Here is a 27,502-nt window from a genome sequence, read left to right as displayed (position 1 = left end):
TTACGGGGTCCTCGCTGCAAGATCACATTCACCCGGTGCTTTACCAGCTGCACTGGCTCCCGGTGGAGTACAGGATCAGGTTTAAGGTGCTGGTTTTAACCTTTAAAGCCCTATATGGCCTAGGACCCTCGTACCTACAGGACCACCTCTCCCGGTATGTCCCACAGAGGAACTTACGGCCTTCAAACAGAAACATCCTGAAGGTCCCAGGCCACAGAGAGGTTAGGCTGGCCTCAACTAGAGCCAGGGCTTTTTCGGCTGTGGCTCCGATCTGGTGGAACGCTCTGTCACAAGAGACTAGGGCCCTGTGGGACTTGACATCTTTCCACAGGGCCTGCAAGACAGAGCTTTTCCACCAGGCCTTTGGTCAGGGTGCAGCCTGACTCCTTCCTTTGGTTGCCATCAATTTGATTTTAATTAATTTTTATAATGAAATGTTTTTAGAATGCTGCACTATTTTACTGTTGTTAGCCGCCCTGAGCCTGGCTTCGGTTGGGGAGGGCGGGATATAAATAAAAATTATTATTATTATTATTATTATTATTATTATTGTTGTTGTTGTTGTTGTAAGTCCAGTAACATCTAGAGGGCACCGGGTTGACTACCCATGAGAGGTTTTTTGCCACCCCCACCCTTGGACCAAATTGGGATCTTCCTGGCCAGGCAATGATCCCATAGGAAGAGCTCTTGCGGTGTCTGCTCTGCTTGGGAAGTAATGAAATGTCACCTGGAATTTGAGCTTGCTTTCTCCTCGCTCCCGCTCTCGTTTGTGGATGTTGACCATCAGTTCCTCATAACAATCCTTCCAAAATACTGCCATGCGCTCGTGGCCGTCGCTGAAAGTGCTGAGTTCGTACTGTTTCATATGTGGAATGATCTGGTGCACAAAAGGTTAAGAGGGTTATAGTGAACACGCCTCCTCTCTCCTGTGCAGGAGTGTGGCGTTTGACTCCTAGGTGGGTCATAAGGAAAGGGTTAAATGAGTGTGATGTGATTGGCCAGTGGGAATGCAAGGGAGGAGTAAAAGTTAGAGTGGGAGGTTTTGAAAGTCAGTTGAGGTTTGGGAGGTGAAGGAGGAAGAGGGACGATTAGGTGTGGGTTGGTAGAGTTGTACTGTGAGAGAGTGAGAGGAATTGTTAGGTGGAGTCAGACAGATAGTTGGGGACAATCAATTGGAAGTTGTTAGGAACTAAGATTAAGAAATTGACAAGAAAAGTTAACTGAAACCATAAGCTTGTTCCTGCATTTAAAAATAAACTTGATTATTTGTTAATGTTAACAACTGGCTGGACTCCGTGTGTCCACGGGGTGGTGGCAGAGAAGAAAGCAATCACAGTGGTGGCACAGGGTCAACAGACCATCAAATGTCCGGGGGCCCCGTGTGATCGCCACAAGGAGAAAGGAAAACAATGGCCTTGCGAGGGCCTTGCAACTTACAAATTTGGCAATATAAGTCTGCCATTCCTCTGTGTTGCAATAGTCCTGGAAGTCCTCGAAAAAGGAAGGGCTCCCGTTCGTCGAAGGCAGGGAGGGCAAGTGCAAGCCCATGAAGAGAAGCTCGTATATTTTGGAAACCAGCGTCCGGACGAGAGGGATCAGGAAGGAGTATGTCTCTGTCTTTTCCTTGATCGATCGGCTCAGAATGCCTTCCAGCCTACCCAGGAGGTAGCAGGACTCCAGTTGGTTGTCCAGCACTTTGGTCTGAAGGAGGGTGTTTAGCTTGGCTGCAGCCATTGCGCAAACCTGAAGAGGGAGGGAGGGAGGGAGGGAGAGAGGGGGCAACCACATCAGCCAAAGTGCCCCCAAATCTCCCTAAAGCTACGGTATTTTTCATCCCATAGGACACACCTAGTTTTTTGGGGGGGAAATAAAGGAAAATTTCCCCCCCTTTATTTCCCCCCCAAAACCAGGTCGGGGAATCCAAACCAGGTCGGGGAACAGCAGGATGGCGGCGCTGCGCCTCCCTGCTGTCCCCTGAGCTTGTGGGGCTGCCCGATGTCTGCCCGAAACGCGGGGCGCTCTGCTTCAGGGCGCCCCGCGCTCCGTGCAGCAAGCTGCTATCCGCAGCCTAGGGAGCCCTGCGGGAACTCCCACGGGGTCCCCAGGCTTGCTTATAGCTTCCTGAAGCCTAGAGAGCGAGAGGGGTCGGTGCGCACCGACCCCTCTCGCTCTCCAAGCTTCAGCGAAAGCCTGTATTCGTCCCATAGGACGCACACAGATTTCCCCTTCATTTCGTCCTATAGGGCGAAAAATACGGTATTTTGTTTCTTTGCAGAGAACAGCAAACTGTAGTTTGAGCCAAAACTACAAAGAGAAACTTCTTGTTGCAGAAGAAGAAATGAGAAAGAAGGGGGAGTTTGAGGCTCACAATGGCCTATTCTCATCACAATAAACTCACTTGTATACTCCTGCCCACTTTAAATCTTTTTTATAAATAATTTTTATTTGATTTTATCAGTATAAAATTATAACAATACAACTATACACATCCACATTTAAAGATTCATCTGAATCTCTGGACTTCCCACCTTCTCCTCCATGGGTCCGATTGTTAACCTTTTCTACTGCATATTTTACAAGAGTCCCTATTCTACATAACTCCATTATTTCCCTAATACTTGCTACATTACAAGTCTTATTGCAATCCTGCTAATGTTTTCATCTGTTTGCAGTGGTCTCCAAGATAAATTATACATTTTTTGAATTCTTTGTTAAAGTTTTGGTCTTCTTTGGTTTCGGAGCCTTCCGGACAGTTTTGTCATTTCGGCACAATCCAATGGTTTAATAAAGTCCCAACCAGAGAAGAATGGCAAATGAAATCTAATTCTCAACACGCTATACAGACCATAGCTGTCAACTTACAAATTTGAAAATAAGGGACCAGCAGCCTCGAAAATAAGGATCAGCAGCCAAAATAAGGGATTTTCCTAGCACAGGTATGTTCGACTTCTGAGCCCCTCCGAGCCAAAGGCAGAAAGCCCAGCCAGCAGCCAAACAAAGCCTCAAGCGGTGGTTCCCACAGCGCAGCAACCCAGCAAAGGGGATGCAGCAAGGGAAACCACCGTCACCTCTCCGCTGGGAAGCGCTGAGCAAAGGCGAGTCCCCAGGTAACGTGGCCGATTTGATCAGCACAAAGCATGCAAACTCCACCCCCCAGTCATTCTTAGACTCCTTATTGGGTGAGCAACAAGCCAAGCAACACAGTTGGAGCCTCCCTCCTCCCTGGCCGGCAGAGAGGGAGAGAGAAGAGCTGCTTCCTTTGAAACCCGGGGAATTTAAGGGACATCATCAATAAAGGACAGCAGCGGGACACGGAGCTGGGATAAGGGACTTTCCTGCCAAATAAGGGACAGTTGACAGCTATGATACAGACCCTGGATGTTGCTAGCACTATTCCGCATCGCAGCAGCTCCACGCTGTACAATACACATGACAACAAACCTGCAAATTATCCTGTCCAATGAATCCAAGCAGCATCTGCACTTGTACTTGGTAGAACTTCACATACTCTGGGCCGGAAGAGTACCAGACGGACAAGGTATCCATGAGAGTCACCAACTCTTCTAAGAGCTATGAGAAACACCATTTGGAAATCCCAGGGGAAGGAGAAGACACGTTATGGGTTGTTTTTTTTCAAAAAAGAAAAAAGCATTAAAGCAGAGGAACATTGAAATACATATCTCGATTCATGGCGAGACCAAGCAATGTGCAACCCAGGATTGCTTTAAAAATTACCCCCCCCAAAAAAAAACCAACCTTAAAATCATAAAATTAGAACACACACACACGTGTGCATACGCTGATTTGAATGAATGAATTTGAACAAGTGAATTTTGAAGTGAGGCAGAGTAGGGCAAGAGCTCCACCAGTGGAAGACACCCTGAATCTCAACACCATTGCATCTCCCCCAGAAACCCCAAACCAGCAAGGGTTCAAGGGTTGTGCCTGCACGCTGCCAGCGAGCTTCCAAACAGACAGACCTATATACAGTGGTGCCTCGCGAGACGAAAAGAATCCGTTCCGCGATTCTCTTCGTCTAGCGGTTTTTTCGTCTTGCAAAGCAAGCCCATTGACGGCTTAGCGGATTAGTGCTATTAGTGGCTTATCAGCTTAGCAGATAAGCAGATAAGCAGCTTAGCGGCTTAGAAAAAGGGGGGGGGGAGGGAAAAAAAGTCGGAAAAACTCGCAAGACTTTTCGTCTTGCGAAACAAGCCCATAGGGAAATTCGTTTTGCGAAGCGCCTCCAAAACGGAAAACCCTTTCGTCTAGTGGGTTTTTCGTCTTGCGAGGCATTCGTCTTGCGGGGCACCACTGTACTAGGAAAACAGCAGCTATACTTGCTTTTCTTATTTATTACGGTACTGTGTAGAAACTTCAAAATTTGCCTATTAATGTATTAAATGGGTTCATTTAATTCTCCTGCCATGGAGAATATGTTTAGAATCCAATCATGTTTTAAACATTAAACTATATATATTTACTAATTGATATCATTAGTGTGAGTCCAAAGATATGTCTTTTTTAAAAAAAAAATGATCTCGCTCCCTAGAGCAGTAGAAATACCCCCTGTGACGTTAACATATGAGAGTGCTGGAGGTGAAATAGTTACATAGATACCCAATGAGAACCCGGGGGGGGGGTGGAGTCAGAGGGACTATAAAACCAGCTCTAGGAGGGGCGAAGGGAGAAGTTCTTTGGGACATAGGCACTGTTTGAAATGGCCCAAACAATGAGCTTGCTAGGCAGTTTTATGTATGCCATGGTTAATAGATGAAGGGTTTTCTGTATTCACCCAGACTGAGGCTCATTTCTTTCTAAATTGACTGCTTCAACTTTCAAGTTGGACTTAAAAGATGGGAGTCGATGTCACAAGCAAGTGCAGTGGCGGATCAGACCAAAGGTTTTATTCTCGTAGTGTTTTGTTCGCCAAAGTGGCCAGCTGCATGCCTTTTCCAGCTGCATTGGCTCCCGGTGGAGTACAGGGTCAGATTTAAGGTGCTGGTTTTGACCTTTAAAGCCCTTCACGGCCTAGGACCCTCATACCTATGGGACCGCCTCTCCCGGTATGCCCCACGGAGGACCTTAAGGTCCCTAAATAGCAACACCCTAGTGGTCCCGGGCCCTAGGGAAGTTAGATGAGCCTCAACCAGAACCAGGGCCTTCTCAACACTGGCTCCAGCCTGGTGGAACGCTCTGTCTCATGAGACCAGGGCCCTGCGGGATCTGATTTCTTTCCGCAGGGCCTGTAAGACAGAGTTGTTCTGCTTGGCCTCTGGCTTAGAATCAGTTTGATTCCCTCCCCCTCTTTCTTTTTCCTTTCTCCTCCTATGAAGAGACTGCATCCTAATGTTTTAATGGTGTATCTTAATCTTTTAAATTGTATTTTAATCAACTTGTTTTTATTATTGCTTGTTAGCTGCCCTGAGCCCGGTCTTGGCTGCGGAGGGCGGGGTATAAATAACAAAATATTATTATTATTATTATTATTATTGAAGTCTGCAGGCAGGACGCGAGGGCATAAGCAGCCACCCGACAACTTGTCTCTTGTTTTTACAGATTCATTCCTACCTTTTCCGTCCACAGACTTGAATTAACAAGCCCTTCCGCTTGCAGGAAATCTTGCACGATAAGCAGGAGCCGGAAGGCGTTTTCTGCATATGCTGGGAGAGATTTAGCATCTCTGTTGTCCGTGACCGCCCATTCCAGCATCTTCTCTAGCAAGCTAAGTTAAAAGAGGAAACGTGTTATTCAAAGGAGGCAGACGTTATGAATTCCAGAGAACAAGGACCTGATTATGTATCTAGCTCTGCGACCGTATTTCTTGCTAAGGGGAGGTGTTTTTAACTGCTTTTAAAATTTTGTTTCAATGTTGTAACGCAGCCTGGGGCTTCAGGGCAAACGGCGGGTAAATAATATATCAGTAATAATATATTCATCTGCCCCAACTGCAATAAAACATGTCACAGCAGCAGAAGAAGAAGAGTTTGGATTTGATATCCCACTTTATCACAACACGAAGGAGTCTCAAAGCGGCTAACATTCTCCTTTCCCTTCCTCCCCCACAACACTCTGTGAGGTGAGTGGGGCTGAGAGACTTCAAAGAAGTGTGACTGGCCCAAGGTCACCCAGCAGCTGCATGTGGAGGAGCGGAGACGCGAACCCGGTTCCCCAGATTACGAGGCTACTGCTCTTAACCACTACACCACACTGGCTCTTCCATTGTCCCCTGAGACAGGCAGATGCCAAAAACAGCAACAACAATAATAGGAGTTAGAGGTTCTGTGAAGTTAATTCCAGACACGAAACAGTGTTCCAATTACAATACGGGCGACAGAATAAGAAAACGAATCACACCTTGTTTCTCAGGTTGCAAAGACTCTCCCAACTCAGCTGATATAGCTGGTATTTTAGTTTTTTATGGACACGTGTTGTGCATACGTTGTGTTATTTACTATGCTGTAGACAGCATCTTAAAAAGCAGAGACATCACCTTGCCAGCAAAGGTCCATATAGTTAAAGCTATGGTTTTCCCAGTAGTGATGTATGGAAGTGAGAGCTGGACCATAAAGAAGGCTGATCACCGAAGAATTGATGCTTTTGAATTATGGTGCTGGAGGAGACTCTTGAGAGTCCCATGGACTGCAAGAAGATCAAACCTATTCATTCTGAAGGAAATCAGCCCTGAGTGCTCACTGGAAGGACAGATCCTGAAGCTGAGGCTCCAGTACTTTGGCCACCTCATGAGAATAGAAGACTCCCTGGAAAAGACCCTGATGTTGGGAAAGATGGAGGGCACAAGGAGAAGGGGACGACAGAGGACAAGATGGTTGGATAGTGTTCTCGAAGCTACCAGCATGAGTTTAACCAAACTGCGGGAGGCAGTGGAAGACAGAAGTGCCTGGCATGCTCTGGTCCATGGGATCATGAAGAGTCGGACACGACTAAACAACAACAAAACTGCCCTGTGGTCTTTGGGCAAGAGGCAGTATATATGTATGTATATACAGTGGTACCTCGGGTTACATACGCTTCAGGTTACATACGCTTCAGGTTACAGACTCTGCTAACCCAGAAATAGTGCTTCAGATTAAGAACTTTGCTTCAGAATGAGAACAGAAATTGTGCTCTGGTGGCACGGCAGCAGCAGGAGGCCCCATTAGCTAAAGTGGTTCTTCAGGTCAAGAACAGTTTCAGGTTAAGAACGGACCTCCAGAACAAATTAAGTACTTAACCTGAGGTACCACTGTATATATATTTAAAAATTATTAAAATAAACTCACTTGAGTTTTATTTCATCCGTTGGCCGTAGCAGCTCATTGGATATCCCCAATTTGGTGAGGGCAGAAAAAACCTGCCCCCTCTCAACCCACGCAGCATCGTCAGATCTTTCTATGCCTCTCCACATCACACAAAGCAGGGCATCAGTGAGTAATTGTATGAGATCTTCTTCACATGCCTATGGAAACAATCGTGCATTTTAAGGAATTATAATATTATTACTATGAGTACCTAACAAGTCTTATCCTTTGGAACTGGGACTGCTGGCACAAGTACTTATTTTAGAAATTATGGACTCTCTTTTTTTTTTTTAGCTGACCAGCCCCCAAAGTAGCATCCAATCATATTAAAAGATACACTATAAAAAGAAAAGGTAATTAACCAAGCAGTGAAAACCACAAGAGTGTGAACTATTGAGGGAGAGCAGAAAATCAACTTGGGCTGATAACGTCCATCTAGATTTGCCTACCATGCAGCGGCAGAGCCATGTGAAAAGCACAAATCTTGACATCTTTTGAGCAAAACCGAATGAACACGCATTATTTCTCTCTTTTCGTTAAAAGTTTAACTGTGAAAGAATTTTGATTACTGTACTTTTCTGTGTATAAGACGCCCCCATGTATAAGGGGATTCAAAGTGGAGAAAATGGGGGGAGATGACACAGAGTTGTTGAGCTTATTTTGGGAGGGGGGATTACCCAGGGTTATTGAGATTTTTAAAGAGGAGGATTGCCGAAAATCACTCACCCGCATGCGTCGCAAAATCCACCTGCCGTCTGTCCCCTAGCCGGCAGAAGTTGCCAATCGCCCGCCCAATTGCCGCAGCATCAGCCAATCAGCATCAGCTATTAACGCAGCAACCAATCACACGCCCAATAGCCGCTGACAGCCGCGGCAGCAACCAATCAAACGTCCACCCTATGCACTATCCATGTATAAGACGACCCCCACTCATAGCTGTCAACTTTTCCCTTTTCTTGCGAGGAATCCTATTCGGAATAAGGGAATTTCCCTTAAAAAAGGGGAAACCTTGACAGCTATGCCCCCACTTTTTAGCATAATTTTTAAAGAAAAAAAACCTAGTCTTATACACGGAAAAGTACGGTAATTTTAAAAACTTTACTGGGTGAGCAGGCAATGGGACCGACCGCAAAAGTTTGCTCAGAAGCAGGACGAACACATTACCTCGCGAATTTCAAATAATGAGAGATCTGTTGGGAATGCCACTTCTGCCGCAGAATTTGACTCTTTCTCAAGATGCCCTGAGAATGTTTTGGTGTTCTCGACAGGCGAAGGGGTGCTGGGCAGGCTGTCCACCATCTGACTCCCACCATCGCCCAGTTCATAAGAGTCAACGCTCGACAGGTCCAAGCTCAGGTGAGAAGGGTTCTTCTGCCACAGCTCATCTTGGTCCTCACCCATGAAGGACATCTCTGCCCCAGAAGGATCTTCGAGCATCACCCCAGGCTTGCTGTCTTCCAGGCTCCACCGATCGCAGGAACCGTTGAGAGATGCAAAACCAGTAGCGTCTCCCCCGTCGGCCTTTGAAGAAGAGTGTTTCTGAAACTCCTTACCCGGAGCGTGCTTTTCACCCTCTTTGGCAGAGTCGTTCCTGTTCTCCCTCGCACCGTTCCTGACCTCAGCGTTCTCTTTCAGGAAGAGCCTCGCCAACGTCTCCTGCCAGCCACGCTGCTGAGAAATCTGCTGCGCTGAATCTGGCTGGCTATGGAGGATTTGCAAAAGCTGCAGAAAGCAATAAGCGGGCGAGTTGAAGACTCAACATCAATCTGCAACAGGAACCTTTCAGATTTGAATTTTTTTTATTATTATTAAAGATTTTCTTGTTTTACAGAAGTAAGTGTAATGTCTCGACAGGTCCAAGCTCAGGTGAGGATGCAAAACCCACTGAGAATTCTTATAGTTATAATGCAGTCAAAAAAAAAAGGTTACAAGAAAAAAAAAATAGATGAGAGAAACCAGATATGAACATTGTCCCACAGGATCAGTTCCACATAGCCACCAGGTGCCTTTTCCCCCTCCTCTGCCCCATGTGAACAGGACTGCACCCTGCATCAACTTCTGGACACATCCTAAGAACTCCACGGTCTCTCCCCAGACCTCGTCCAATAGACCCATCCTTTGCGATTCACCAATGATGTTCCTGTCTACCACCTGGCCCACTCAAAATGACAACAGAAACAACTCACCTTTTGACAAATGGCCACTCGGACATTGATATCTGCTCTGTGAGCCAGGTGAACCACTGCTATAAAATCCCTGTAATTCACAACTGGATCTGTGAAAAAGAAGGATCATTTTATCGTATGTGGTGGGAGTGTAAAAAGGTGAAAGGCTTCAGGGAGATAATACATAATGAGTTGAAAAAAATGTTGAAATATACATTTATAAAGAAACCAGAAGCATTTCTTTTGGGTATTGTTGGAAATGAGATAAATAGAAAAGACTGTAAACTCTTTTTATATGCGGTAACTGCAGCAAGAATATTACTGGCCCAAAAATGGAAGCAAGAAGAATTACCAACATTGGAAGAATGGAGGATGAAATTAATGGACTATGCAGAATTGGATAAGCTAACAGGAAGGATCTGAAACCGGCGGGACCAGAGGTTCACCGAAGACTGGACTAAATTTACAGAGTATTTGAAAAGTATTTGTGATGATCAAACTATGTTTGGAGGTTTACAAGAAGTTCTGTGAGGAGTAATTTAATAAATATTGTAAAAATGGAAAGGGAGAGATGATCTGTTAAGAAATGTAAAGGCAATATTAAGTTAAGAATTGCAGGAGATGTGATTATAATGGAGGATTATCAGAGGAGCTGATGGAAGTTCAAATAAGAATATGTATGTAATAATTTGTGTGGTATGTCTTTAAAATTTTGTAAGCTAAAATTAATAAAAAATATTATAAAAAAATAATTCACAACTGAATCTGTAGAGTAAGGATTCAAGACACACATGATGAGAAAAAGGGAAAATGTAATGAGTCCATCTCTGTCCCTTTTCCAACCCCCAAATTGAAGAGGGTTGGGGGGTTTCATGTATTTGGACTTTGCCATGAAAACACTACAATGAATTGAAGTGATAAATGTATTTTTCCTATTTCAGAACTCAGACAAGAAGAAAAAACTGTTAGGGTTCGACCACACAATGGGGAACTTTTTTAAGTGCAGTAACAAGGGTGCCTCTGGAGCTTAAATTGAGGCTCATCCAACAAAAAATAATATTTAGAACCCCCTACCGCCCACCTGGAATCCTGAAAAGCCCACTAGTGGGTAGTAGGGACCAGGATGGCAACCCATGGTTTAGAGGATGGAGAGAAAGATATGCAGCCCTGTATTGGGAAGTTTGTAATGCTGTGTGTGTGTGTGCGCGCGCGCGCGTGCGTGCTGTAAGCCGCTCAGAGTGACTGGGGAAACCCAGCCAGATGGCTGGGGTATAAATATTATTAGTATCGGTATTAGTAATAATAATAATAATATTTTTTATTTATACCCCGCCCTCCCCAGCCAAGGCTGTGCTCAGGGCGGCTAACAAGCAATAATAAAAACAAGTTGAATGAATGCAACTTAAAAACAAAATTAAAATACAACATTAAAATATTAAAATGTAGCCTCATCGCAGGAGGAGAAAGGAAAAGATAAAAGAAAGAGGGAGAGGGAATCAAATTGGCCCCAAGCCAAAGGCCAGGCGGAACAACTCTGTCATACAGGCCCTGCGGAAAGAAATCAGATCCTGCAGGGCCCTGGTCTCATGAGACAGAGCGTTCCACCAGGCCGGAGCCAGTGTTGAAAAGGCCCTGGCTCTGGTTAGAGCTAATCTGACTTCCTTAGGGCCCGGGACCTCTAGGGTGTTGCTATTTATGCACATTAAGGTCCTCCATGGGGCATACCAGGAGAGGCGGTCCCGTAGGTACGAGGGTCCTAGGCCGTGAAGGGCTTTAAAGGTCAAAACCAGCACCTTAAATCTGACCCTGTACTCCACCGGGAGCCAGTGCAGCTGGAAAAGCACTGGGTGATTATGCTCCCATGGCAGAGACCCCGTGAGGAGCCTCGCTGCAGCATTCTGCACCCGCTGGAGTTTCTGGGTCAGCTTCAAGGGCAGCCCCACCCCAAGCCTGGAGGTGACCGCCACATGGATCACCGTGGCCAGGTCGGGGCGGGAAAGGTAAGGGACCAACTGCTTGATGCGGCGAAGGTGGAAAAATGTCGCCTTGGCTGTTGCTGTCAAGGATTACACCCAAACTCTTAACAGAAGGCAATGGCACCAATTGGGCCCCCGCAAGAGAAGGGAGTTGGTCCCTCATCCCCATGCCATCCCGACCCAGCCATAGGACCTCTGTCTTCAAAGGATTTGGTTTCAATCGGCTCCCACGAAACTATCCAGCCACAGCTTCCAAGCATCTGGTCAGTGTATCCGGGGCCGAGTCAGTGTGGCCATCCATCAGCAGATAGAGCTGAGTGTCATCAGCATATTGTAGTATTAGTATTATTAGTATAATTATTGAACCACCCAAGTACCTGCATGAAGAACTTGGTTGAGAAGGTTCTTAATAAGAGATGTGGTCACTGGAGATTCGTTCAGGAGCAGTCCCAGTCCGGAATACCCGACTTCTCTGAGTTTCATACGCTGTTTGCTCCGCTCATAGACTTTGGTGCACTTCAACATCTGCCCCATGATCTGCAAAGAAAGGCTGCATGAAGGTCTTCCCTATGTGGCAAGCCAGATCCAAACCTCCCCAGTAGCACTGGTGCACCAATGACCCTTCTTCACAAGCAAGAAACCAGCAACGTAAGTCTGGCTGGGTTCTGGAGGTGGAACGGGGTGTGTGGAAGTGGTGCTACATCATCCTTTGCCTTGGGCAGTAAAATTTCTTTGCCTGGCCCTGCACACACACACACACCTTCCAGTATCCCTATTCTGGAGGGCTTCATCTGCCAAACAGTGCAGGATTACAAAGGTGAGACATTTGCCCTGGTCTTCGCCATCCCAGTCATTTAGAACCAGCTTCGACTCCAATCTGCACAGGCCCACCCTGGCTACTATTTTCTCTGTCATGTTTGTGTCTCAGAATGCAAGAGAGCTAGCTTTCGTGTTGAGATTTATCAGATGATAGTAGAAACAACCGTAAAGAGGGTCCATTTCTTCTCTAGACAGCGCTTGTATTGTTTCTAAGCCGTTTAAGGGTCAGTATGTCATTACAACAAATTTCAAACGGGCACGTTTATTTATTCTTAATAATTCGCAGTTCTACAGAACCCTCGCGGCAGCTCAGAACACACCATCAAACTAATATTAAAAACAGCCATAAATGCAGTGCCAGCTTTAAGAAGGACATGATTATTTAAAAAAACACAAAAATCAATAAACTCCTCTCAGATGAAGGCTGCAATCCTAAACCAACTTGCTTGCGAGCACATAGACACAGCAAGATTTACTGTATTTTTCGCTCTATAAGACACACCAGACCATAAGACGCACCTAGTTTTTGGAGGAAGAAAACAAGAAAAAAAAAAATCTGAATCTCAGAAGCCAGAATAACAAGAGGGATCGCTGCGCAGCGAAAGCTTCTGGGATAGCTGTGCAGCCTGCAATCGCTCACACATTTCCCTTTACTTTTTAGGAGGGAAAAAGTGAGTCTTATAGAGCAAAAAATACGGTACTTCTGAGCAAATATACACAGTATTGGAGTTTAAAATTAGCTAATGACAGCCAGTTTCCAGAAGCTGAAGCTATAACTGTACAACAGTTCAGCAAAGGGATATATATTTTTTAAAGCTATCGGCTTGCATTTTATGCAAGCTTTCATCGGTGTGTGCAGAACTCAGGTGTGCCAAAAGAAAGATGTTTCCTAGAAAATGTGGCTTCATCTTGGTAGATCTATCGTTTAAGAGGGGACGCAGCAAGTTACCTTGAACACAAGCTCCCGCAGTCCGTCCGAGTACCTCTGGTTCAGCAGCAAAGCATAGAGGATGTCTGCATTTCCTGGCTCGAAAAGCAACAAGAAAAGCTGGTCTCGAGATGGGCTGGTGTGGAGCAGGCTGAAAAGTACTTCCAGGACGCCACAGAGCTTGGGGGAGAACAAAACTGAATCAAAAGTGCAAAAGCCACACAGTTCTCCCTATTCAATCTCACTCACTGTAAACAGCTTTTCATTTCCAGAGATGGGGGGGGGGGTGATTATTTGAAGCGAGGGGTTTCTCAAAAATGCCAGCGCCCCTAATGGAATTAGGATGGACCCAATTTGAGTCAGGCACAGCCCTAACTGGGATTTGCATGCTTTCTCCATGAAAGTTTGCAGCTGGGGATCAGAGACTTGCCAGGAAAGGCAAAACAACAGAAAAAGGCAGAGGTATTGAGCTGCTTGGATGTTCAAGTCGGATACTCAGGGCTCAGCCACACTTCCACTCACTCCACTCCTTTCCCTCGGGAAAACCTGCTCTTTACTGCTTAACTGGAACAAATGTCAATTGGTTGTTCCGCTGAGTGATGGTTGTTCCGATTCAGCGGTAAACAGCAGATTTTCCAGGGGAAGTGGTAGAACAAACCAAAATCTGTGCCTAGAAGGCACAGGACAAGCAGAAAACCTCTCAGATCTGTACTTTCTAGGTCTGGTACAAGTGATGTGTAGACAAGCCCTCGGTTGAGTTTTAAGCAGCCCAGTTAATTTTGGGGCTGAGGAGACCTCTGTTGCCAATCAGACAGTTTTACTCCCAAGTTTCCTACTTCCATCTTTTAGAATAAATAGATGCAGCAAACCCCAAATTGTGTGGATTTGTTATATAGCAGGAGTGGATGGATCTATTTCTGTTCCATGCCAGTTTCATATACAGTGGGGGAAAGAAGTATTTGATCCCCTGCTAAATTTGCCCGTTCGCCCTCTGACGAAGAAATGACCAGTCCATAATTTTAATGGTAGGTTTATTGGAACTGTGAGAGACAGAATAACAACAGGAAAACCCCCAGAAACCCAGAAGACAAAAGTCACAGATTGTTGTGCATTATAATGAGTGAAATAAGTATTTGATCCCTTATGGACTGGTCAGCGCACAGAAACGCTGTTTACCTTCCCGCCGGAGTGGTACCTATTTATCTACTTGCACTTTGATGTGCTTTCGAACTGCTAGGTGGGCAGGAGCTGGGACCAAACAATGGGAGCTCACCCCATCGCAGGGATTCGAACCGCCGACCTTCTGATCGGCAAGCCCTAGGCTCTGTGGTTTAGACCACAGCGCCACCCGCGTCCCTTTTTGGGCAACGGCAAAATGCACCAAATTCAAAAAGTGCCACGTTAAAGCAGGGAAGGAAGAACTGAAGGCACTACCAAATTCATGCTTTGCAGACACAGCTGGAATTCAAGTTGAGGGTGCAAAGGAAGAAATGAAAAATTGAGAGAGCTCGTGAGTCTTCCTTTGCAGCCATGGGTTTTTGAAGTTGAACCATCTGACTTTATACAGTATCAGGTCCCTGACAGATGGGCAGTCAAACTGACTCATGGAGGGAGCGGCCCCCCAGTTTTCGATCCAATGAGCTGGCCAGATGTAATTCCTCACCCCTGGTTTAGCATAGCAACCTGCACTGAGGAAGTTCTGCTGAACCAGGTTTAGCAAAGCTACTTCAAACCCTGGTTAAGAAGTGAATCCTGCTTAGTGCCGATGCAGAGATAGCACTGCGCCGTGATTAGATCACTGCATGGAAGGGAGGGTGGAATTCACTCTGGAGGAAGGGGAAAGAATTGCACAAGACAGCAACGTGCTCTGGATTTACAAACCACGGGCTGCAGCACTCCATCTGCCACACAAAGCAGGGTAAAAACAAATAGAATCTCCTTTAAGAAAGAAGAGTTTGTGGAAGAGGCTCAGTGACCTTATATGAAATACCGCATTTTTCGCTCTATAGGACGCACTTTTTCCCCTCCAAAAATTAAGGGGAAATGTGTGCGCGTCCTATGGAGTGAATGCAGGCTCCTTGGCTTCAGCGATAGCAACGCGAAGCCTCCAAAGTGCAGAGGGAGCGCTCCCTCCGTGCTCCGGAGGCTATGCGTTGCTTTCGCTGAAGCCTGGAGAGCGAGAGGGGTCGGTGTGCACTGACCCCTCTCGCTCTCCAGGCTTCAGTGATAGCCACCTGAAGCCTTTGGAGCGCAGTGGGACCTCGCGTTGCGCTCCAAAGGCTTCGGGCTCCTTTTGCTGAAGCCGGGAGAGCAAGACTCTCCTGGCTTCAGCAGAGAGGGAGAGCTGTGCAGTGCCCCTTCAGCAAAGCGGGAGGAGAAATGGAAGGGGCTCCGTTTCTCCTGCCGCTTCTCTGAAGGGGCGCTGAGCAGAGAGGGGGAGATTTTTTTTTCTTGTTCTCCCCCTCTAAAACAAGGTGCGTCCTATAGTCGGGTGCGTCCTATAGAGCGAAAAATACGGTACTTGCACTTAGCAGACGGTTTATGCAATATGCTATATTTGCAATATGCACTATTTACATGCATTACATCTCTTCCCCTGCCCCCACTCCCACCGTTTTGAAGATGGAATAGAGAATGACAAGAAAAAAGAAACCACAGTTTAACACAGGCATGCTAAATACCTGCTCCTCATCGTTGATGGCTGCTATATAGCCCATGATGCTCTGCACTTCCTCATGCACCCCACCTTTGCTCAGGAAGTACTTTATTAATCCATACAGAGATGTTCTTATTGTTTTAAGATCATCTGGCGCCAAGTCACTGTCTTTGGAGCTGTTTCTAACAAAAACAAGGAAAGACGACTTCATCAAAATGACTGCGTACTATGAATACAAAAGAGGCCAGACCCAGAAGAACCTTAGTTCTTCCAGTTTTCTTTTCACAAAGCATTTCTCCCTTTGTATATAATTTACCTCTTTGTATGTAACAGCTACCCCTACCCATTTCGACTCTCTGGCACCCTATCTGCATAATCTAGCAATTCTAATATATAGACGCGCTTTTACTCTCACAGGATTGAATGTATTGCCCTCGGCAGTACTTGAGGGATGATTCCCACAAGATTCCACACGAAAAACACTTATGTCACTGTGGAGATGGCAGTACTGAATCGGTGGTGCATGCCCTTCTGGCCTGCACTCTTTATAAAGACTTTACCATTTACCTTCCTGCCAGAGCAGTACCTATTTAGCTACTTGCATTTTGATGTGCTTTCAAACTGCTAGGTTGGCAGGAGCTGGGACAGAGCAACAGGAGCTCACCCCGTCGCGGGGATTCAAACCGCCAACTTTCTGATCAGCAAGTCCTAGGCTCTGTGGTTTAACCCACAGTGCCACCCGTGTCCCTTCTACTGTTTTAAGTACAGGTAAAAAGGTAAAGGTAATGTACCCCAGGATAGTTAGGTTCAGTCAAAGGTGACTATGGGGTGTGGCACTCATCTCACTTTTCAGGCTGAGGGAGCCAGTGTTTGTCCACAGACAGCTTTCCGGGTCATGTGGCCAGCATAACTAAACCATTTCTGGTGCAATGGGATACTGTGACGGAAACCAGTGAGCACAGAAACGCCATTTACCTTCCCGCCACAGCCATACCTATTTATCTACTTGCACTGGTGTGCTTTCGAACTGCTAGGCTGGCAGGAGCTGGGACAGAACAACGAGACACGGGTGGCGCTGTGGTCTAAACCACTGAGCCTCTTGGGCTTGCCAATCAGAAAGTCGGCGGTTCGATAGATACACACACACACAAACATATATATATACACACACTCTCTCTCTCTCATCAGAGCGGTTAAGACAAAACAATAAAATCGAGAAAAATTCACAGCCAGACATCAAAGCATACAAAAGTTAAAATGCACAACAAGCTAGGGAAACATGCAAGATTGCATACCCATAATAGATCCTCAACGTATCCAGTAAAAACTGCACGCCATACTTTTTCCGGAAGAGCCTCCGACTGTCTTTGATAATTGTAGAAAGGTACTGGATGTGACCTACAAACATAACATTTCCCATCAGGTCAGTCTAGTCTAGCCTTTCATATATATGGCGACTGCATTATGATACGTGCAACAAACCAAGTTATGTTTCAGTGTTCATTTTAACAGCGCCTAGCCTCACCAATTCGGAACGGGAAGTCTCCCCGATTCCAGATGCTGAAGTCAAAAAGCAAGTGTTGATACATCTGCTGCAGAAGGGGTGTGTTTTTCGCCACAGAGACCTGTTCTATCAACAACTGGACGGCCATCAAGACATTCACATCCATGAAGCTGCTTGGCACCTAAGAAACAGAGATAAATTTACGTCTATCCCTTTATGTTCTACAAACTATAAAACAAAACAAATATTGCGACTGCATATTTAAACAATTGTTGTTGTTGAGTCATTTAGTTGTGTCCGACTCTTCGTGACCCCCTGGACCAGAGCACGCCAGGCACTCCTGTCTTCCACTGCCTCCCGCAGTTTGGTCAGACTCATGCTGGTAGCTTCGAGAGCACTATCCAACCATCTCGTCCTCTGTCGTCCCCTTCTCCTTGTGCCCTCCATCTTTCCCAACATCAGGGTCTTTTCCAGGGAGTCTTCTCTTCTCATGAGGTGGCCAAAGTATATTAAGCAAGTGGCTTCATGACAAATATGTTCTTAGTAAGAAAAACCAACCAGTTTTGTTTGCATGGAAGAAGTCAACTTGAGACTTGAGAGAAGTAGTGTGCACAAGCTGAATTTGCATTTTTTCCCAAAGGTTTGCAATTTTATTACAATAGACTGTAGCAGCTTTAGTTTAATAAATCAAATTCAAGTCTCTAATGCTAATATATGCACCCTTAATGTTAATGAATGACAGGGAGCTACAATCCTGTAGCATTTCAGGGGATAATTTAGAATGAAATTCCCAGATGTCAAAAAAGGTTATTTATGTATGCCACTACTGCGGCCTGTGTTTTGTTAGCCCAAAAATGGAAAACGAACAAAGTCCCAACCAAAGAAGATTGGCAACTTAAGTTGATAGAATATGCGCAGCTTGCAGACTTAACATATAGAATAAGAGAACAAGAAGAACATACGTTTAAAGATGATTGGAAAACGTTTATTGAATATATGGGAAATAACTGTGTACAGCTAAAAATGCTGGCAGCATTAAGATAGATTCAGCAGTGTAAATAAGCTCTGATAGATGTAATAATGAATTACTGAATGGTATAGTTTCTGTAAAATATGCAGGGATTTATGATATGTAAAATGAACCATGGAAAGAGGAGAAGGGAAGTCACTGATATCTTAAGGATGTAAAAATGAGAACGTGAAATTGTAAAACAGAAAATTTGATTAAAAAAATATATAGAATTATGTAGCATTTTCATTGCACTTCACTGATCTACGCTGGAGTTCTTTGGTATGGATCAATGGAAAAATATATCTGGTTTGGATATACAGGGTGAGTCCTTTAAAATGGCCCCACGGATACAGAATACACATGTTCCACGGGGCTTCTTTTAAAAGACTCACCCTATACAACAATAGATTCACTGTAGTTCACAATGCACATATTTGTGAACAGAGAATCTGACAAGGCAACACTTGTCTACCAAAAATGAAAACATATACAAACTATGGTTTAACTATCCTACTCAGTACAATTGCTAGTATTAAATGTTGGTAGTTGCTGCATACCTTCTGCAAGAGGGCTCCTAAGGTTGCGACTCCATGCGAGTGAACAAGATTATCCTGGTTGATTGGGTGCCTTTGAATAAAGTGCTTTATCATCAGGATGAAAGTTGCAACAATGTTCTTCTCTAAACGAGCCTCTGGAAGAAAGAATATAGGCCTTTAGCTAAAAAAGTTAGATCTGCTAAGCAATTGTGGAAGTAGAAGAAGAAAATGATCAAGAGAGGTTTTGTTGTTGTTTGGGTGCATTGCTTTTCCATAAAGAAGGCTATTTAAAAGCCTCAATGCACACAGTTCTCGCCTACCCGAAGCCTTGGTGGAGGTTAACACCACCCAATCTCCTTCTACAGGTGTCTGTAATTCAGGAGCAACCAATTCCACATCAAGCCTCTCAGGTAGCTGTCCATCAAGGTAGCTGATCTGCTCCAGAAGCGGAAACAGCACATTCAGTCCACCAACGCAGTTGATCATATCCTTAAGGAAGAGAGAGAAGGGATGGGAAGAGGAATGTGTAGTCAGTGTTTGGAAATCAACAACCAAAGAGCTTTGGTAAAGATCTGCGACTGTAAGTGAATTGGGATTCTTGTGAGCTTCTGAAACAAGCTGCAAATACTATATAGATGCGGAGGTTAATAGCAAATCACACTGCACCCTGCTTTCTGTCTGCACCCTAAACGGCCTCAGTCCTCTATACCCGAAGGAGCGTCTCTACCCCCATTGTTCAGCCCAGACACTAAGATCCAGCGCCGAGGGCCTTCTGGCAGTTCCCTCATTGCGAGAAGTGAGGTTACAGGGAACCAGACAGAGGGCCTTCTCGGTAGTGGCACCCTCCCTGTGGAATGCCCCCCCCCATCAGATGTCAAGGAAATAAGCAGCTATCTTACTTTTAAAAGACATCTGAAGGCAGCCCTGTTTAGGGAAGTTTTTAATATTTAATACTGTATTGTTTTTAACACTCGATTGGGAGCCGCCCAGAGTGGCTGGGGAAACTCAGCCAGATGGGCAGGGTATAAATAATAAATTATTATTATTATTATTATTATTATTATTATTATTCCTAAAAACATTAGATTTATTTGTGGGAAATGTATGGGGCTGCAAGTGGGGGTGCCATGGAAGCAGAGGCAAAACTTTCCCCCTTCTCGTGCCACTTTGGTCCCCATAATCTAGAGTGAGAGACAGGTTTTGTCTCCACCTCAACTGTGTCCCTTTCAGTTTCTCTCATATAATAACCTACTTCCAGAAGAGAAAGTAAGCAGAAATGCTGAAACTACCACGTACTTTACAGGTTAATGAATTAACTTCTTAACCCTCCGTTGGGCTATATGGCAGGTCTTATGCTACACCAATCCTCTGAACATTCAAACCTCTCCATTCTGAAGGAAATCAGCCCTGAGTGCTCACTGGAAGGACAGATTGTGAAGCTGAGGCTCCAGTGCTTTGGCCACCTCATGAGAAGAGAAGACTCCCTGGAGAAGACCCTGATGTTGGGAAAGATGGAGGGCACAAGGAGAAGGGGGCGACAGAGGACGAGATGGTTGGATAGTGTTTTCGAGGTTACCAGCATGAGTCTGACCAAGCTGCGGGGGGCAGTGGAGGACAGGAGTGCCTGGCGTTCTCTGGTCCATGGGGTCACGAAGAGTCGGACACGACTAAACGACTAAACAACAACAACAACAACAGGTAAAGGTAAAAAGGTAAAGGACCCCGGGACAGTTAAGTCCAGTCAAAGACGCTCATCTCGCTTTCAGGCCAAGGGAGTCACCATTTGTCCACAGACAGTTTTCCGGGTCATGTGGCCAGCATTACTAAACCACTTCTGGCACGACGGGACACCATGATGGAAACCAGAGTGCGCGGAAACACTGTTTACCTTCCCACCGCAGCGGCACCTATTTATCAACTCGCAATGGTGTGCTTTCGAACTGCTAGGCTGACAGAAAGCTGGGATAAAGCAATGGGAGCTCACCCCGCCATGGGGATATGAACCGCCAACCTTCTGATTGACATGCCCAAAAGACTGTGGTTTAGACCACAGCACCACCAGCGCCCCAATTGGGAGAATCTACAACCCAGATCCATTCTTAAGGAAATCAGCCCTGAGTGCTCACTGGAAGGACAGATCCTGAAGCTGAGACTCCAATACTTTGGCCACCTCATGAGAAGAGAAGACTCACTGGAAAAGATCCTGATGTTGGGAAAGACTGAGGGCACAAGGAGAAGGGGACGACAGAGGACGAGATGGTTGGATAGTGTTCTCGAAGCTACCAGCATGAGTTTGACTAAACTGCAGGAGGCAGTGGAAGACAGGAGTGCCTGGCGTGCTCTGGTCCAGGGGGTCACGAAGAGTCGGACACGACTAAACAACTACACAACCTAGATGTCAAGAGTCAACGCAGGCTCTTCCTGCTCACTGTGACTGCAGAAAGTTGCACTGCAGACTTGCCTTTAGAAACTCACAATTCTTTACACGTACAGTAAGACTTATTTCTAAATGGACCTGCATAGGATTGCATTGCTATGAAAGTGTCAAGATTTTATGTACCCTTTTGTAAAGCACCTCCAAGGTATCTCTATTGATCTCCCCTGCCAGGTTTTTTGCTTTCTATCTACTCTCCCCATCCCTGCTTTGGTCTTGGAAACAGAGAGAGGGGGGGGGAGGGGATTGAGACCATTAGCTCCCCCAAAACGCTGTTAAGTTGGGTGGTCATTTCTCATACACATAATATAATCCAAACCCTTATGGAATCCCACAGTCGTTACAAGCCATTGGAGATGTTTACCTTGATGTCCCAGTTCACCACTTTGTTCCCTGTGAGCCTTCCATGTAGAAGATTGGGGGAAAGGTCAAGACATATTGGGCTTCTGCAAGCCTGTCCAAAAAATAGGAAAAAATGAGCTAAGCACTCTTTAACAAATAAGCTCAGGCACTGTACAGTGGTACCTTGGTTCTCAAACTTAATCCGTTCCGGAAGTCCATTCCAAAAGCAAGGCGCGCTTTGCCAGAGAAAGTAATGCAAAATGAATTAATACGTTCCAGACTTTTAAAAGCAACCCCTAAAACAGCAATTTAACATGAATTTTACTATCTAGCGAGACCATTGATCCATAAAATGAAAGCAACAAACAATGTACTGCAGTTACACAATCAATCAATCAGTAGCTGACCTGGGCTCCACACAGTCACAAAAACAAACACAAAAAAGAGCCACAAAAATGCAAAATAAATAGCAAAACCAAACAGACCTCAGCGTAACACTCAAAAAGTGTGGCACTCAAATCAGAAGCGTAACTCTCAAAACGGAAGTGTAACACTCAAAAGGGAGCACGTTCGGCTTCTGAAAAAAAGTTTGCAAACCAGAACACTTACTTCCAGGGTTTGCAGTGTTTGGGTTCCAAGTCGTTTAAGTACCAAGGCGTTTGAGAACCAAGGTACCACTGTACAGAAATTCTGCTTAGCTATCATGGCTAAAGCTGGCGGTATCCTCACCATATTTGTATAATCCTCTTCTAAAGCCATCAAAGCAAAACTACAGGAAAATGGAGTTCCTACCTTGGGAGTATAATGTAGAAGCATTTTAGTGGGCAAATCGGTTGTTTCGGAGTCTTGAGATTTCCATGGAGTTAAGCAGTTCGGACCTTCAAAATATTGGGGGGGCGGGGAGAGAGAGACACAAAAAGCCACAATAGGTTTAACATTGGTGCTGACAGCCTGACTTAACACCTACTCCCCAATCTAGCAAGAGAAATCCGTGTGAAGAAGCAAAGCTGCCATGCAGACTGCCTATTGAGAGAGCTGAAGGCGCATCTCAATGTATCTCACATCTCATGACCATTTCTACACACACACACACACACACACACACACACACACCCTCCCTGTTCCTCCGGCCTGGCTGGATGTTTCTTTTGAAGCAAATGTGGAAGTTCATCTCTCTCTCTGGGGCCACTGGCCCCATAGTATGTATGTAACAAGTAGTATGAAGCTAGACAGACAAAATACCGTATTTTTTCACTCTATAAGATGCACCAGACCACAAGATGCACCTAGTTTTCGGAGGAGGAAAACAAGAACAAAAATATTCTGAATCCCAGAAGCCAGAACAGCAAGAGGGATTGCTGCGCAGCGAAAGCAGTAATCCCTCTTGCTGTTCTGGCTTCTGGGATAGCTGCGCAGCCTTCATTCGCTCCATAAGACGCACACACATTTCCCCTTACTTTTTAGGAAGGAAAAAGTGAGTCTTATAGAGCAAAAAATACAGTATATAACAGCCCAGATGCAGATGAAAACAGAAGAAAAGGGGGGGGGGAATGACACATGTGGTTTTGAAATAAATAAATCACCATTCCCCTCTTTATTTTCAACTTTCTTGGGCACATGAAACTAACCATAATTACCTTGAATTTCTGCTTAACCCTCAAGAAAGAAGGGCATTTTCGCTGGCCAGGTTTAATTCAAATCCATCCTTCCTCCTTTGGGGAAGGTTCTCGGGCAGGGTGGAAGAAGAAAGAACTTGCCCATGTGAAGACCACCTGGTGGAAACCCTTACACATATGGTTCTCAATTGTAAACTATATGCTGGTCTCCGCCAGCAATTTCTAAATCAACTCTGTATCCCCAAATGGAAACCAGAGTCAAAGGTCATACATTTTCTATTACTGGGGAATGATCAGGAGCTCACCAAGTTAGTGGCTCTATTTGGTTTTTTGTCATCGAAATACACTGCAGATGTATGATCTCCCTGAAGACCATGAGATGTAACGATAGACTGCTCTGCCTCCTTTCTTTCAGCAAATGTTTCGTGTCACTGGGGAAGTGGTAATTCTGTATTGATTTGTTTTGTTTCGGATGTGTATGTGATGCCAATAAAAGGTTTTACGAGTTCTCTAAATGGAAGCAACTATTTCATTCATGATATTTGTCCCCAATGTGGTTCACACCTAAGTAAAAAGGGAAAGGGAAAGGACCCCTGGACGGTTAAGTCCAGTCAAAGGCGACTATGGGGTTGCAGCGCACATCTCGCTTTCAGGCCAAGGGAGCCGGCATTTGTCTGCAGACAGCTTTCCAGGTCATGTGGCCAGCAGGACTAAACTTCTGGCACAACAGAACACCGTGACGGAAACAAAAGTGCACAGAAATGCTGTTTACCTTCCCGCCGCAGTGGTACCTATTTATCTACTTGCACTGGCGTGCTTTCAAACTGCTAGGTTGGCAGGAGGTGGGAAAGAGGAACGGGAGCTCACCCCATCGCAGGGATTCGAATTGCCGAACTTCTGATCGGCAAGCCCAAGAGGCTCAGTGGTTCAATGGGATAGTAATACAGATGCCCATTCTATTGGCCAATTTTACTGTACTCAGTCTTTTATTGGCACAGATGACACACACGGCTAAAGCGTAACCAGAGTTCCATTTGTAATATGAGTGTGAAGCTAGTTATGAAGCATGGGAGAAAATCAAGGGCAAATCGCAGAACTGTGTGCATGTGTTTATGAATACACATTTCTGGGAGAGATAAAGTTAGCAAAAAAAGAAGAAGGTAGAGAAAACAAATGAGACTAAACTGGGGCAAATTAACCTTTATAAATCCTGCCAACCTAGCAGTTCAAAAGCTCGTCAAAGTGCAAGTAGATAAATAGGTACTGCTCCAGCGGGAAGGTAGGGACGCAGGTGGCGCTGTGGGTAAAAGCCTCAGCGCCTTGGGCTTGCCGATCGAAAGGTCGGCGGTTCGAATCCCTGCGGCGGGGTGCGCTCCCGCTGCTCGGTCCCAGCGCCTGCCAACCTAGCAGTTCGAAAGCACCTCCGGGTGCAAGTAGATAAATAGGGACCGCTTACCAGCGGGAAGGTAAACGGCGTTTCCGTGTGCGGCTCTGGCTCGCCAGAGCAGCTTCGTCACGCTGGCCACGTGACCCGGAAGTGTCTCCGGACAGCGCTGGCCCCTGGCCTCTTAAGTGAGATGGGCGCACAACCCCAGAGTCTGTCAAGACTGGCCCGTACGGGCAGGGGTACCTTTACCTTTACCTTTTACCAGCGGGAAGGTAAACGGCGTTTCCGTGCGCTGCTCTGGTTCGCCAGAAGCGGCTTAGTCATGCTGGCCACATGACCCGGAAACTGTACGCTGGCTCCCTCGGCCAATAAAGTGAGATGAGCGCCGCAACCCCAGAGTCGGCCACGACTGGACCTAATAGTCAGGGGTCCCTTTAGCTTTACCTTTATAAAAGCAGGGACTAGACAGGGGAAGCAACTATGTCAATTCAGAGACTTGCAAACCGCCCTGTGATTCTCAGATGAAGGGCAGTATAGAAATTTAATTATTTATTATTAATAATAATAGGCCATAGCAACTGGAAACAAAAGAGATTCCTAGGCAGACCACAACTTAAGAGCAACAGAAGAGGGGTTGAAATACCCAAAGTAAACTGCACTTTCCATAGATGGAAATAAAACAAAGTCCCTACCAGAGAAGAATGGCGGATGAAGTTGATGGACTATGCTGAAATTGCTAAAATACCAGAAGAATCAAAAATCAGGAAGACCAAAATGTTAATAAGGAATGGGGGAAATTTATAACTTATCTTAAAGACCATTGCGAACAGTTAAAATCGTTAGTAGGATTGGAATATCACTTGTAGTTTAAGGGTGAATTAAGGATACAATGGAGATGTAAAAGATTTGGACTCTCGTAAAAGATGCAGAAGGAAATGATTAATAACAGGACCCACAAAGGGGAGGAAGTCCAGGAGAATCCTTGGAACCTTGTTTTTGATTATTTATGTTTGATATATCTCTGTAAAATTTTAATTTGAAAAACCAAACTGCACTTCGGAATGCTCACCTGCCAAATACAACGCTTTCACCTGAGTAGGCTGCAAGGCTTCATGAAATATGAGAACTGACCCAAGCTGGCCTTCGAGAGAGGTGGGGCATCCCCACTCGCTGTCCTGCGTTCCTGCTGAGATCAGCTTAGTGATGTGTTCCGGCTTGCCCAGCAGCCCACTCACGCTGCCTGGGCTAAGAATACCACCGAGCGACGTCCGATGGGGCAGAGCAGGGGATGAAAAAGGCGGATCTGGGATCTGGGATGGCGGTGGAGTAGTTGTCCTTTGGCCAGCAGAACCAATGCAGCAAGAAGTGAAAGACTGGAGAATTTCCCCCATGTGGCAAAAAAAAAAAAAAAAAAAAAAAAAAAAAAACACATCACAAATTAGTAAATTAAATGCAGTTTGGCACATACAAACAGATAGCCATAAAGGGCCAAAATTATCACTGTGTGAAGATCTCAGTCTTTTGACAAACATTTGGCCTCTCAAGTGTTACCTTTAATCTCCTTAGAATGCTAATTTCAAATAGTTTTATCTCCTGTCTCTTGCCACTGGTTATCAGCTACGGCTTTTGTTTCTTGCTTTTTAAAGTTGTCTTTTAAATGATTGTAAGCTACCTTAAGCATTTTAATGCAAAGGCAGGGTAAAATATATTTAATAAAATTTCATATGGGTATATGTACACATACAAACACGTATCTATTATGTGCGGTGCTTTTTTTTCTAAAAAAATGTTTAGGGGTACTCTCATTTTCCTACTCCTACTAAAATACTGCCCCTCAACGAGGCCAAACGTAAGATTCACAAAATGCGCACCCCCAGGAAAAAAAGGACTGATTATGTGTGAATTTTATGTCAAAGGCCATAAAAAACTTTACGCTGGTCTTTAGTGTGACCAAACTCACAAAAAATAAATAAATTTGGATCGACTTTTTACTGAGACATCAGCTGTTTTAACTTGAGGTTTGCTGAATAACAGAGATTGTTGTCTTTTGTGATACATATGTATATACACTCTTATGCTCTTGTGTTTTGGTTTATTTTACAGGTGGTTATTATTTTTTCCTTGTGTCTTCCACTATGGAATTTGAAAGCCTAAGTGAAACTTTGAATTGATAAACAAAACTTTACCAGCCTTTAAAACTCGTGCGCACACACCACTATGTCAGGTTATTTTGCTGCAAAGTTTAAAAGGTTGTATCCATTGCTGTCCCCATCCCTCAAAGGCAGCAGAGACTTCTGTCTGTCAACAGAAGGAGGTAGGAGGCAATTTTCACAAATGCTCACGTTTCTCCTGCAGGTCCCCATGGCTCACACAATCGCCCCAGCTTCTCAGAGACATCCCTCAACCATTCTAGAGCTGGTGAAGGGGAAATAAGTGGAAAAAACACTTCCTTCCCCTTCCATTCAAAGAAGATTCCACTTGCTGAAACAGTGGGATATATACACAGGCTATGTAAAAAATGGGATGCGGGTGGCGCTGTGGTCTAAACCACAGAGCCTAGGGCTTGCTGATCAAAAGGTCGGCGGCTCGAATCCTGTGATGGGGTGAGTTCCTGTTGCTCGGTCCCAGCTCCTGCCAACCCAGCAGTTCAAAAGCACATCAAAGTGCAAGTAGATAAATAGGTACTGCTCCTGCGGGAAGGTAAACGGTGTTTCCGTGCGCTGCTCTGGTTCACCAGAAGCGGCTTAGTCATGCTAGCCACATGACCCGGAAAAACTGTCTGCGGACAAACACCAGCTCCCTTGGCCTATAGAGCGAGATGAGTGCCGC

General features: G+C 45.3%; 1 protein-coding gene and 1 long non-coding RNA gene across 4 annotated transcripts in view; one reads left to right on the top strand and one right to left on the bottom strand.

Moving 5' to 3' along the window:
- Window positions 1-27,502, top strand: part of LOC307220053 — a 260,005-nt gene that overhangs the window by 66,744 nt on the left and 165,759 nt on the right. The gene's annotated exons all lie outside the window — the stretch shown is intronic.
- NBEAL1 (neurobeachin like 1) overlaps window positions 1-27,502 on the bottom strand; it is a 155,519-nt gene that overhangs the window by 47,862 nt on the left and 80,155 nt on the right. For all 3 annotated transcript variants that reach the window (XR_013838602.1, XM_079975047.1, XM_079975048.1), the window contains 17 exons: window positions 25,743-26,046; window positions 22,463-22,548; window positions 21,693-21,782; window positions 19,215-19,383; window positions 18,916-19,049; window positions 17,368-17,527; window positions 17,138-17,240; window positions 15,868-16,024; window positions 13,208-13,366; window positions 11,817-11,976; window positions 9,485-9,573; window positions 8,463-9,020; window positions 7,281-7,456; window positions 5,569-5,722; window positions 3,442-3,570; window positions 1,438-1,743; window positions 728-877 (listed from right to left, as the gene is read on the bottom strand). Coding sequence is in view for 2 of the 3 variants with exons in the window: in XM_079975047.1 (XP_079831173.1) it covers window positions 728-877; window positions 1,438-1,743; window positions 3,442-3,570; window positions 5,569-5,722; window positions 7,281-7,456; window positions 8,463-9,020; window positions 9,485-9,573; window positions 11,817-11,976; window positions 13,208-13,366; window positions 15,868-16,024; window positions 17,138-17,240; window positions 17,368-17,527; window positions 18,916-19,049; window positions 19,215-19,383; window positions 21,693-21,782; window positions 22,463-22,548; window positions 25,743-26,046 (3,084 nt within the window). In the remaining variant the exon portion in view is untranslated. The remainder of the gene's footprint in view (window positions 1-727; window positions 878-1,437; window positions 1,744-3,441; window positions 3,571-5,568; window positions 5,723-7,280; window positions 7,457-8,462; window positions 9,021-9,484; window positions 9,574-11,816; window positions 11,977-13,207; window positions 13,367-15,867; window positions 16,025-17,137; window positions 17,241-17,367; window positions 17,528-18,915; window positions 19,050-19,214; window positions 19,384-21,692; window positions 21,783-22,462; window positions 22,549-25,742; window positions 26,047-27,502) is intronic.

This window comes from Podarcis cretensis, assembly GCF_951804945.1.
Source record: "Podarcis cretensis genome assembly, chromosome: 1".
Taxonomy (NCBI): Eukaryota; Metazoa; Chordata; class Lepidosauria; order Squamata; family Lacertidae; genus Podarcis; species Podarcis cretensis.
The sequence above is the reverse complement of the archived record's forward strand: the minus strand, read 5'-3'. Positions and strand labels throughout refer to the sequence as shown.